The 12,316-nt window shown below is 38.7% G+C and overlaps 1 protein-coding gene across 1 annotated transcript; it reads right to left on the bottom strand.

The window, feature by feature from the left end:
* Nucleotides 1-159: 159 nt before the first annotated feature.
* neu1 (neuraminidase 1) lies at nucleotides 160-8,933 on the bottom strand. The gene is made up of 7 exons (XM_041810045.1): nucleotides 8,691-8,933; nucleotides 7,126-7,315; nucleotides 4,982-5,244; nucleotides 3,225-3,407; nucleotides 1,760-1,979; nucleotides 1,218-1,446; nucleotides 160-1,129 (listed from the first exon to the last, which is right to left on the bottom strand). Exons 1-6 carry the CDS (start codon nucleotides 8,775-8,777, stop codon nucleotides 1,226-1,228), a joined length of 1,164 nt encoding a protein of 387 aa, XP_041665979.1. The 5' UTR covers nucleotides 8,778-8,933; the 3' UTR covers nucleotides 160-1,129; nucleotides 1,218-1,225.
* Between the last annotated feature and the right edge of the window lie 3,383 nt (nucleotides 8,934-12,316).

Below are 12,316 nucleotides of genomic sequence, written 5' to 3'. Positions count from 1 at the left end.
TTGATGGTTAAATAGGACAGGAAATACATTTAAACATTTAAACAGGAAATATTCTACACATTTTCAAGAAAAACAAGATACACTTTTTTTCTTATTAAAAAAATGACCCTGCAAAACAGATCATCTTTACCTGGCACAAATAAAGAGGAAATACTATGCTACAGTCAGAAATCATTTATTTATTCTGCGGGTAGCAAAGATCACATGGTGTTCTGCATTTGCACATTGTGAACTAGTGTACAATGCTGGTGATGTCATTTGAAAAAAGCAGAGATAAAATGACAAACTATGAGAAAACAATCAGCAGAAGAGAAACTTTGGCTATGTAATGCACCCACTCAGTCAACATTCAACCGCATACACACTTCATCTTTTAAATTATACATACCGTTCTGCTAAAATGAAAATCTTTTAATATATAACTTCTGGCACAATTACATCTTAATGAGAGCAAAAAGTACCCTCATTATATTGACAAGCAAAGGTGGGATTTTTTTGTGCAACCTCGTAGATGAATATGATTACTATTGGTTAAAGTAAATTCAAAACCATTTCCACCATCACCAAGTAAACAATGACTCTGTTAGAGGAGTAAGTGACAGATGCATATAACCACCATATTAGTTCAAGACCCCAAAATTACCACTGTGAGTCATTTATCAGTTTGAAGTGATACTTCAATGCAGTATTATCATTTTTTGTGGAAAAAAATCCAGCTTCAAAACAAATATTTACAAGAAAGAAATTTTAACTTGCATAGAAACTAGTGTCCTTGTCCTGAATACAGTTAATTTGCTTCAAAAATGTCCATTGTTCCACCATATTTGCTTTTGCTTACCAGGAAGAAATTTAAAAATCTCTGGTGTAAGATGACAAACAAACTTTGTTATACATGAATGCAATAAAACAGACATATCTGCAACTTAACCATAAAAAGGAGCCCTCTTATATCAGTTCATTACAGAACTAACAATGTCTGACATTCCTGGTTCTGTGCCTGCTGTTTCCCAACATGATTTAGTCTTTAAGTGATTGAAAGTCTTTTATTTTCATCCTGAGAAAGTCGTGGGAGTAATCAACAAGTTCCCGTTTCCCTTTCCTTCCAAACATTTGAATCCGGGAGACAAACCTAGAATAAATTAAGACACCAGTTTTCATTGTCAAATAGTAATTCAACCAAATCTTTTCAGATAAACAGAGTTTCTGCTTTGGCTTACCTCCCGCTCTACTGCCCACCAAACAGGTGGATCTTGGCGAACGACACGGTCTCCCAGTAGTCCTTGTGTCCCTTCTCGTAGATAACATAGATGTACTTCCGGTCCTCAGCAGAGCCGCTGTTAAGTGATGTAATGCAGGAATAACCACTCGGCCCTGCCCATATCTGAACAGCTTGATTCTCCCATGTTTTACCATCGGTCATCGACCAGCGCAGAGTCAGGTTGACTCCTGAGAGCAGAGATGTCAAGAAGTTCAAACCCTCACTTACTGATTGGACAGGAGATAACACAGTACCTAATTTCTTCTTATAATTGTGTCTCATCCATGTTCATATCATGTATCAAAGTCAAGTAGTAACTGAAAACCAACTATGTTATCTAGGGCAAACAAAGTATTTTTTCAGGATCACAGCTTTTAAAAACAAAAAGAATCGAAAATATTTGTAACATGGTATTGTGGTTTGGCCAATTTAATAGCAGCACCAGTGAAAATAACTAGTAGGAAAGAAACAACTTTAACTTTTTTGCATTGTAGTTCTTACTGTGTTGCTTGTTGGCCGGGTTGGTGAAGTAGAGAACTCCGTCTTTCTGCAATGCTCCAGCTGCTACAACAGGGTCCACTAGTGTGTAGTCGAAGTACAGACCCTCTACAGGCAGGGACAATCCTCCATCCAGACTGCGTACCACCAGACGACACTGACAGTGATAGCTGTTCTGGTTCCGAACATTGATGACGATGCTGCCGTCTGTCATCTCAACTGGCTGCAGGAATGCGCAGAGGGAGAGTGAAGGGAGGTTTATTGATGTCAAACATAAAAAAATAGTTCAGTAATTATGACTAAGCAGTATTATTGTAGCAAAAGCATGGGTGAAGATATACTCAAAATGTCTAAAAATACTAATTTTTAGCTGGATTGATTTGGCCACTAGACGGCAGTGAGCTCCATAACAAGCTGGCAGACTTTACACATGCCTTTCACTGACTAAAATTGTAATTTTCTTCACAATTTATGATTTTATATAGGCTGCCTGCTGTTTGCAGTTGAATAAGTAATATTCATTGGTTTAATCTGAATATTTTTTAAACTCTTGTGAAGATTTCTTGTTTGTCCACATTTAAAAAAAACTCACAAAGCAGTGCAGGTAGAGTAGGCTGTATCTCATGTTCTGAATACTAAAGAAACCAAATAAAGTCCCTGTAAAGTGATAAAAAACAATCTGTATTTTAAGTTTGTCGTATGACAGGCCACTGTTTTATGACCCACCAGGCCAATTTTCAGTCATGAAAAACATCTCTAAGTTTATAAAATTGAGCTTCAAAATCATGAAAAATGAGGCAGTAATAATATAGATGGTGTGGGCGTGTCAGTTGAATTAGCTGAAGCCAGGCCCACTCACAAGAAACACGATCCTCTCAAAAAAATAAAAATGCTTCTGATCAGAGCGCAGATGCCTGGCTTTGTGCCAGAGCAGAGAGACAGAAGTTGGGAATTGAATTTACTGTTTTCTGGTACAAATCTCTCATTATGATACTTTTAATGACCCTTAGGCCACCTTGGCTGATAGATTTTGGAAATTTACCTCACAATGAACAAAACAAAGCATGTAGCTGGCTGTCAACTTCCAATGAAGGCAGTGACATCGGCTAACAACAAACTGTACTGATATGAACTGCTTGGTGATTTTCTATCATAGTAGAGTTAGGGTACGGGGTAATTCCTCATCAAGACTGGTGCCATTATAGGCTCAGATTTGCTCTGCTCAAATTAACCAAGCAAACAGGAAAGAGGTGAACAACTTTCTATTGGTCTGAATAAAAAAAACAAACAGTCGCACACAGTGTTTTCACATGTTTAAAGCAACCTTATTCCAACATATCTAGTATGTTAAGAAACAAAGTTTATATTTCACTTTAAAGGGACTTTAATCTTTCTGGTATGGCTGACAATCCAATAAGATGTGATCAACATGGCATTATTCTCACCAGTGGCAGCAATCATAGTGTACCTGGCATTCATCGGGGTTAAAGTCCTGTGCCCTCTTCTGCTGGTTATAAGGAATACTTTTCAGTGCAGCACCATTGAACCAGTTTTTCCCGTGATCATCACTCAGGATGCAGAACACTCCGTCTCCCTCCAGTGTGCCATGACCACAAACAACTAACCTCCCCTTAGCTGGTTCATAGTGTTTCTGTTGTTTAAGACACAAAAAATCAGGACATACAGTGAGAACATGATGCATAAGGGACAACGTTGAATAATGTATATATTTCAGTGGTAAAATGCAAGCGACATAGACATTAATATCTCATTAAATGAACTGAAATGATTATCAGGAGTGAACAATCTGCTGCAGGACACCAGAAGGTTTAATTTCCTAAAAACTGGCAAGCACAAACACAAACAAAATAACTGGACAGATGCTCAGCTCAGACTGTGTAAGAGGGATAATAAGCCACTAATTTGCAACATTTCAGCTCCCCTCAAATTCTGTAATGAATTTGTTGACTCTTATTTAAACCTTCAAAATGACCAGCACTGAGGTATACAGAGGCTAAAAGTGTAGGAACATTTATCTAACCCAGCTCCAATAAAAAAAGAAAATTAAAAAATTAACAAGGGTACACATTGTGGAGGTTTAATGGAATTAATGCAAACAATGTTAAGCTTGCTGATACTGAAACCTGGCATTATAGTATCATATAAGACCTTAGACACAATGCAGAAAGCAATATCATTATATTTGTTCTACTAGTACATGAAAAAGAGGTCAGACACTAAAACCTAAGACACAGCCATAATGTGAACAAAGTTAATTTCACTTCTTCTTTTATATGGACACAAGAAAAACTTCCTCTAACAAAACCAAAGTTAAAACATGAACTAATGATCAGTTAGGTTCAAGCATTTCATAATCTCTAAGACTAATTGCAGTATAATAAGAAAAATTACAACCCTGTTTAATAAGGTGATTACAAAACCCTGGTGAGGACTAGGACAGCTGAGGTTACATCATGTAACTTTAAAGAAGGGATGATCCTCAGTGTCATATTTCAATACTGACTAAATGCAAGCATAAATTCTGATTATTTGACTGGTCTTAAGGTAAGAAAACGCCCCAAAACAGTAAATATCCAGTTCACGGTTTATTTTACATGGGCAAGTGTGGGTAATGCTAGCACCTCCAGCCTTCATACCTTAGACGGATTAATATCAACATGCCTATGTTAAATGGGTTATTCGTCACAATGATCAATTATGCTGACATCACATACTTAATCCTCTAGTTTAAACTGCTGCAACACTACCCTGGGTTTTAAGATGCAAGCATCCACTGTACTGACTTGGATCAAGGTAGTCTAGCGGTGCGGTGATGGACGTTAACCGTAGGAACAGCCCCAGCTACTGGTGAGCAGCTGTATTAAAGCTTAGACACTGGCCAGAACTGTGGGTCTGAATTTATAGAACATTAATAAATTGTTAAACCAATTACACATTCTAATGCCACCTAGCAAGGATGGCAATGTTTAATTGTTTATTTAGCTGAACATGCACATCCCTGGTTTATATGACAGGGAGTCCTGCTTTTAAAAAGTCAAATTAACACATGTAAATAGCACTAGTACTTCAAAGTCTTAAATGGCAGTATCTATTTAAAACAGTACCTACAAGGGGACTTTTATGAAGCATGAAAGGACATTTAGCCCACATGTCATCTCACTTTGCAGCCAGAAACCACCTCAAGGGTGTCTTTTGTTCTCTCACCTGGATGCCAAAGCCCGGCCCAGGAGCAAAGTTTTTGATTCCAAGCTGCACAGAAAGGTTTCTGGGCGGGCTCCAGCTGAGGCCGTCGTCCTTGCTCTCCACCATCATGATGCTGGCTGGGAAACATTGGTTGAGGTAAAAGCAGATGGTGTAGATCAGGATCACTGAGCCCACTTCCTCATCCACCACCACTGCACCCAGGTTCAGACCATCCGGCTTCGTTCCATCATCCACAATGAAGGTGGTGGGAGACCAGGTGGCTCCTGCAGGCAGGTAGGGGAGGATTCAGACAGTTATTTAGGTAACTTCTGCACCAAAGTCGAAGAAGTCTACACTGAGTATATAAACATATTTAAGTGTTTTGGACATCCTTCTACAGTACTTAAGCCAACCACTCCCCATACGTAGACCATGTACAGCATGTAGGGCCTCGTCATTCTTGGGGGGCATCGCTTTAAACAAGTGTTTTTCTCTCTCTCTCTGCTGGCAGCGAAAGAAGGCCAGGGGAATCAGAGCTGTTATCAATGTCAAATAAAGCTTGCTTACTTGGTTGACTTAATGAATTAATTCTGTTTCACAGGTGGAAAAACTTGCTGATTATGGCATATATTGTTTATACAAAGAGGCCTTCGCATGAGACCAAAAAATCCTTAACTAGAGGCATAGAGAAAAAAATCTCTGGCTTAACATTATCCAGGATCTTCCAAAGACACAGCAAAGGCACTGGGCAGCGATTTAATGAGCAACAAAACAAGAGATTTAAAAAGCAACAAAACACGTGACGCTGTTGCATGTACTGAGGTGCGCGTGGACTGCTACTGAGTAATAAACTCCATATAGAACAGCATAACCCAAACCATGTCAACTATAGACATGTCAGTGCACAACTTTTGTCGTTTTTGAATAGAAGCCAACTCAGTACTGTTCTTTGTTCTTCTATTAATGAAGAAATGTCGTCAGGTCCTGATAAAACTGGGGCTTTAGCAGCATTCACTCTAATGTCTTCCACCATAACTGGACCGGCTTCTTGTTGCTGCTTGCTTATGACACGACTCCGCTGTGCTCTAAAGTACTTCCCCTTCATCGCTGATTGGTTCTGTCACTTTCTAACCGGGCCCAAACAGTTCAGAGGGGGGCTTTGCAAGATGGATTCGCCAGTGAGAAACACACATCTGCTTTGCAAGGTTAATAAATCTATCGATTGTTGTGTATATTCATCTGTTTGTCTCTATCCATCTCTTCATTTTGCATCTCCTTTTATCTGACTTCCCTAGCCCAACATACCTGCATATGATTGCTGCTCTATGTGAGTCTGGTTCTGCTCAAGGCTTTTTCATGTTGAGAAAAGTTTCGTCTTGCCACTGCAACTTTTCTGACTTTTATAAATACTGCTAATAGCTTTTCTCGTGGTGGATTAATATTGGGTCTCCACTGGGTCTAAGATATGTTTGGACATTATACGCTTTTATTAATAGAAGATGTTATTGGATAAGGATTAAAGAGAGTAGGGAATTTTTTTTTTAATGCACATTTTTGTAAGATGACCTTGAGTGTCATGAAAGGCGCCCTTAAATAAAATGTATTATTATTATTATTATTAATGACATGAGTGATAGGAGCCACAAGCCAGACTTTAACCTGAACTGCACAATTGTGGGCCATGTACTCTCTGATGGTGGATCTTTGCTTTATAAAAAGCTCTTTTTGTAAAGTGTCTAAAGATTATACTTTTTTTGTGGGAAACATTTCAAAGCATAACATAAGCATTACACATAATAGTAAAACAATGGGTTTCTTTTTTGTAAAGACCTGATGAAGAAATATTTTACAACATCCTCTTCCTCTGTGAGCTAACTATGTTAACTGCTGATAGCCTGAAAGCTCTGGAAAATCTGGTAACTTCACATTTAGATTGTATTTTGCTTCATTTTCTTGGTTTTCAATAGATATACAAACAAAACTATGAGGTTAAAAAAATTAAGAAAATTATCGATATGTTAAACTATATAAATAATGACAAAGATAAGTCTGAATCAGAAAAATCTAGATAGGATTAGTGACTGCCGAGTACCGTGTTTGTTAGTGTGTGTTTACGGTTTGATTTATTATGTGTGTATCTGTCTGTGTCACTGTGCTGGGCCTGCCTTTGTCTGTAGACCGACGCATGGCGATGAACTTTGCCCCCATATCGCCGTGTGTGAATTTCCTGGCCTCTGAGAAAGCCAGCAGGCTTCCTTTAGGGGAGAAGCTGAGCAGTGGGATTCTGTAGGTGTTCACCGCCCCCTGAGACCCGCTCACCCACAGCAGCTGCTCCTCGTACACCAGGGGATCAATCTGACAAGTCAAGAAGACAAAGATTAAATCAGGCTGAGTGAGGGAAAAGGTGCTTTTATTATGAAGTGGCAAGACCAGTTAGGGCAGGGATGTTAACCTGAACTAGGTGTCAGGTTACACAGGCATGTGATAGTCATACTTCCTCAACAGGATTCATTCCTAAATTTCAAACCACAAAGCTGCAGAAGTCTCTTAAAAACATCATAGCATTTACTGACTGTAAAAAATAAAGGGAACATGTTTGGCCTCTGAAAAGTCCACTTTGACCACTTTAGTTTTTTGTCAGGACTTTTTTAGCAGGTAATGAAACCGAAAGTACATCTGATGTCTTATGACCAGTGAAAGCAAATTAGACCATCAGCAACTGTATTATAAATTTCTACAGTTTGTTTTTGATGCCTGCTACACGGTAGGTGTCATAGAACAGGGGCTCTCAAACTTTTCAGGTCGCGCCCCCCAAAATACAGGTGCCAGGGATGGGGCAGCCCCTCTGTACCTGAAGGTGGTTGAAGCACAGTTGAAAAACACTGTGCAAATTCAAGAATAGTCATGTGCAAACTTAAATTTTAAGGATTTTAAAAATAAACATATTACTCTGATTTCAGCTTAAATCTCAACAAATGACCATGTATTTATTTTAAATTCACCTACATTTAGGCCTTTTTTAAAAAAATAAGCAAGGGTTAAATATGCTGTTTGACATCATTTTAAAATATTCTTTGATTTTTGGAAGGCATCTGGTGGCCCCCTTCTGTCCCAAGTCTCACGACCCCAGAGGGGGTCCTGACCCCCACGTTGAGAACCACCACCATAAAAAAATATTTACAGTGCGCTGCAGGAACAGACTTTTTCTTAATGAATGATGCTTTGACAAAAGTGAAGACAAAATCGGCAAATACTGTCCACAGGGGGTGCCGAAATTGACAAAGCATAAATAACCTCATTGGAGCTTTAAACTAAACCAAATAAACACTAAATACTACATCAGCTCATAGCACTCACTCTCTCCTTCAAGAAAGGTCGCTTTGGCAAGCCTTTTCTAAATGATAAATAATAATATAAGACAGACAGCAGTGATCACTTTAACCACAAGATAAAGGCCATCAAAATACCCAAACAGGGGACATATTTGACAAGTAAGTCAAACAGAAGGTAAAGTAACATTAAAATTAAATGGCTCAATAAGATCAATGATTGCATTCAAATAAATAACTAAAATTACATATAATACAGTTACAGAGACTATAAGCTTTTAATTGAAATAAGATAAAGCAGTTTTCACGTGAAGGAGCTGATAGTACTTATTCTAGCAGGCTACATTACTGTATTTTTTTAACATTTCTGTATCACATTTTAGGCTGTATTATCACTTTACCTGTTTAGGGCTGATGACACAAACACTGGGTGCAAAGAGAGCGGAGAGAAGAACCGACAAAGCGGCGAGCCGGCATCTTGTTTCCATGTCAATTCTACGTCATCAAACTTTCTTCTTATTCCAATAAAAATATAAATATAAATCCCAAAGTTAAACGACAAAAACCGGACAAAGATCTCACAGATAATGCCGGAAGTTGTCTCTTCAACACATCCACAACCACAGGTCCAACCACACAGCAGCTCACTGTGTGGGTCATATGACTTAGGTAGGCGGTCACATGACAACTGGTACCCACCAAAATAAAAGTTAACTATTAACGCTAAACGATTATGAAAAGAAACTCTTTAAGGTTAGAACATTTCAATTTTTCATGGAAATATAAATACATGATTTCATTTAAATTTTCCTCTTTCGTCTTTCGTCCGATTTATTTAACCTTATTTACTTTTTATTAAAGATTTGAAATTAAACTACTATTTGTTAATTTTGAGCGTTTTTACCTTTTTACGAAAAAAGATGAAGCCATTGAGTCCATTTTTTAAGCCGTGCACAATCAAAACAATTTAAATAAAAGTCTTTCGAACAATCTTTTTTTTTTAAATTGACAATTTAGTGAGATTGTGTTTCCAATAATAAGCCTACTAGACTCATAATGAAATGCAATTTCAACGTTTTTATTTTATAAAATATGCCTACTATGTTTGAAAGATGTTCGTAGCCATAGCTACAAAACTATTTACTCATTGACGTTGCCGCTGGTGTTTATTTCATTTTATCCTTATAATTAACATTAATATTAATGCAATTAAAAGTCATCGACAGAGTAGCATGTTTTAAAAATTGCTGCACTCATTTCCTGTCTATAAGGTGGTATATCAGCTTGATATCAAATTAATTTCAATACTGATTAAACAGCCTAATGTTGTTAAAAGAGATACAGTACATGCTATCAGCAGATACATAACAAATAGAGTGTTTTTTTTATTGAGGCTATTAAATAAATGAATTTTCTTTTATTGTCTTTATTCTTTTTACCGTTCTTACTTTATACTCTTTTTAATGCCACTAACAACTTTTATCCACAAGGGGGTACAATTTTACTTAAAAAGATTTTACATGCACACCAGCCGGTATTCTAGAGGAAACCCTGCAGTTACACGGTGCATTCAAACAGTATTCAGACCCCGTTCACTTTTTTCAGTCACATGTTGCTACGATCGTATCATTGATTTTTCTTTTTAATCTACACTCAGTATCTGATCATGACCAAGTGAAAACAGAATTTTTGATTTTCTTTGCATATGTATTAAAAAGCAACAAAGCTGAAATATCCCATTGACATAAGTATCGGACCCTTTACACTGTACTTTGTTGAGGCACCTTTGGCAGCATTTACAGCCTTGAGTCTTTTGAATATGACATCACTTTGACATGCACACCTGGACTCGAGGATTTTCTGCCTCTCTTCTCTGCAAATTCTCTCAAGCTCAGTCAGGTCAGATGTGAACAGCCATTTTCAGATCTCTCCAGAGGTGATCAATAGGGTTCAAGTCAGGCCTCTCCGGGACATACACAGAGTTGTCCCTAAGTATCCCCTTGTTTTGGCTTGTGCTGGGGGTCATTGTCATGTTAGAAGGTGAACCTTCAGCCCAGTTTGAGGTCCTGTGGAACAGGTTTTCATTAAGGATATCTCTGTGCTTCACTACATTTCCCTCAACCCCGACCAGCCTCCCAGTCTCTGCTGCTAAAAAAAAAAAAAACAACCCCACAGCATGATGCTGCCACCACCAAGCTTCTCTGTTGGTATGGTATCAGGCAGTACCTGGAATCTGCCAGACATGACATTTAGAACTGAGGCCAAACAGTTCAGTCCTGATTTCTTTAGACCAGAGATTCTTGTTTCCCACAGTCTCAGAGTCCTTCAGGCGCTTTTTTGCAAACTCCAAGCCAGCTTTCATGTGTTTTGCACTGAGGAGAGGCTTCCCTCTTGCCACTCTGCCATAAAGATCCTTGGAGGGCTGCAGTGATGGTTGTCCTTCTGAAACTTTTCCCCATCTCCATAGAGGATCTCTGGAGCTCAGTCAGAGTGACCACTGGGTTCTTGTCCACCTCTCTTACTAAGGCTAAGTATGTCCTATGAGTGGGGAAACACTGCAGTATTTTCTCCTCATGTGCACACTCCTACAATGCAACTTCTTATATATTCAACTTTGGTTTCTTGGCTAGGACTAAAGATTTAAACAAGTCATACAGTAATGTGATTAAGCAAATACCATCAAAGAGTTATTTAACCTCAGTCCATGACCCCATGTCTCAACTTCTCTTTCTGCCTTTACGTCTCTTATGGCAGTTCAGGTTGTCTGAGGAGCAGGGACAGGGAAAAAAGAAAGCTCATTAGAAAGAAGGGGAAAAGAGCCAACCGCATGCATTGAACCCCCAACGTGCAGACACTTAGAGTGCAACAGTTTTTTCAAGATCACAATCATTTCATAACTTGGATTCTAAGAATGAGTTTTACACCTTTGTAATAAAAACACACAGAAGTGCTCAATATCAAACTATTCCAAGGCACCGAACATCCCCAATTGAAGGAATATAGCACATCTGTAAAGCTGCCTAGATCAGGCCGTCCTCACAAACTGAGTGACCACGCAAGAAGCAGACAAGTGAGAGAGGCCAATACACCTACGACTACTCTTAAGGAGTTACAGGCTTCAGCAGCTGAGATGGGTGAGACTCTGCATACAACAACTGTTGCCTGGGTTCTTCACCAGTCAAAGCAGGGGAGTGTGGCAAAGAGAAAGTCACTGTTGAATAAAATGTATTAAATCTCGACTAGAGTTCACCAAAAGGCATGTGGGAGACTCCATGGTCAAGAGGAAGAAAGCTCTTTGGTCAGATGAGCAGCATCATGCTGTGGGGATGCTTCTCAGCAGCTGGCCCTGGAAGGCTTGCAGAGGTAGAGGGTAAAATGAATGCAGCAAAATACGGGGAAATCCTGGTGGACAATTTTATTCAGTCTGCAAGAGAACTACGGCTTGGGAGAAGATTTATTTTCCAGCAGGACAATGACCCAAAGTGTAGAGCCAAAGCCCAGACCTCAGTCCAATAAAAAATTTGTGGCTGGATTTGAAAGGACTGTTCACACCAGGTCGCTGTGCAACTGCACTCAGTGTTGAGACTGCACCCAAAGGTGCATCCAATAAATAGTGACTCGAAGGGGGTGAATATTTATGCAGTCACTTATTTTACATCACATATTTTTATCTAATTGACATTACTTTGTAGAAATCGGTTTTCACTTTGATATTAAGGAGGTTTTTATATTGACCATGGTTGATTTATAAAATCAATAAAAGGGTATTTTGTTGTTATTTCCCCTACTTCTCTCTCTACATCTTGGTCAGTTCAGATGTAGACGGCCCCAATACTTAACTGATAAAATAACTAAAAAAAACTACTATTTTTTCTTACTGTATCTCTGTAAGACCTGTTGCGGGCATTTAGAGTTCAGTCCTGCTGAAAATATTAAGTGTGTGAGGCATTTCGTGTCCTTTCTTTGACCTCCCCACAAAAGTCCCCAAAGTCAAGAGTTAATGTGTGACAAATAGTGCTGCAGAAAG

The sequence above is a fragment of the Cheilinus undulatus genome, linkage group 16 (genome assembly GCF_018320785.1).
Source record: "Cheilinus undulatus linkage group 16, ASM1832078v1, whole genome shotgun sequence".
Lineage (NCBI taxonomy): Eukaryota > Metazoa > Chordata > Actinopteri > Labriformes > Labridae > Cheilinus > Cheilinus undulatus.
The sequence above is the reverse complement of the archived record's forward strand: the minus strand, read 5'-3'. Positions and strand labels throughout refer to the sequence as shown.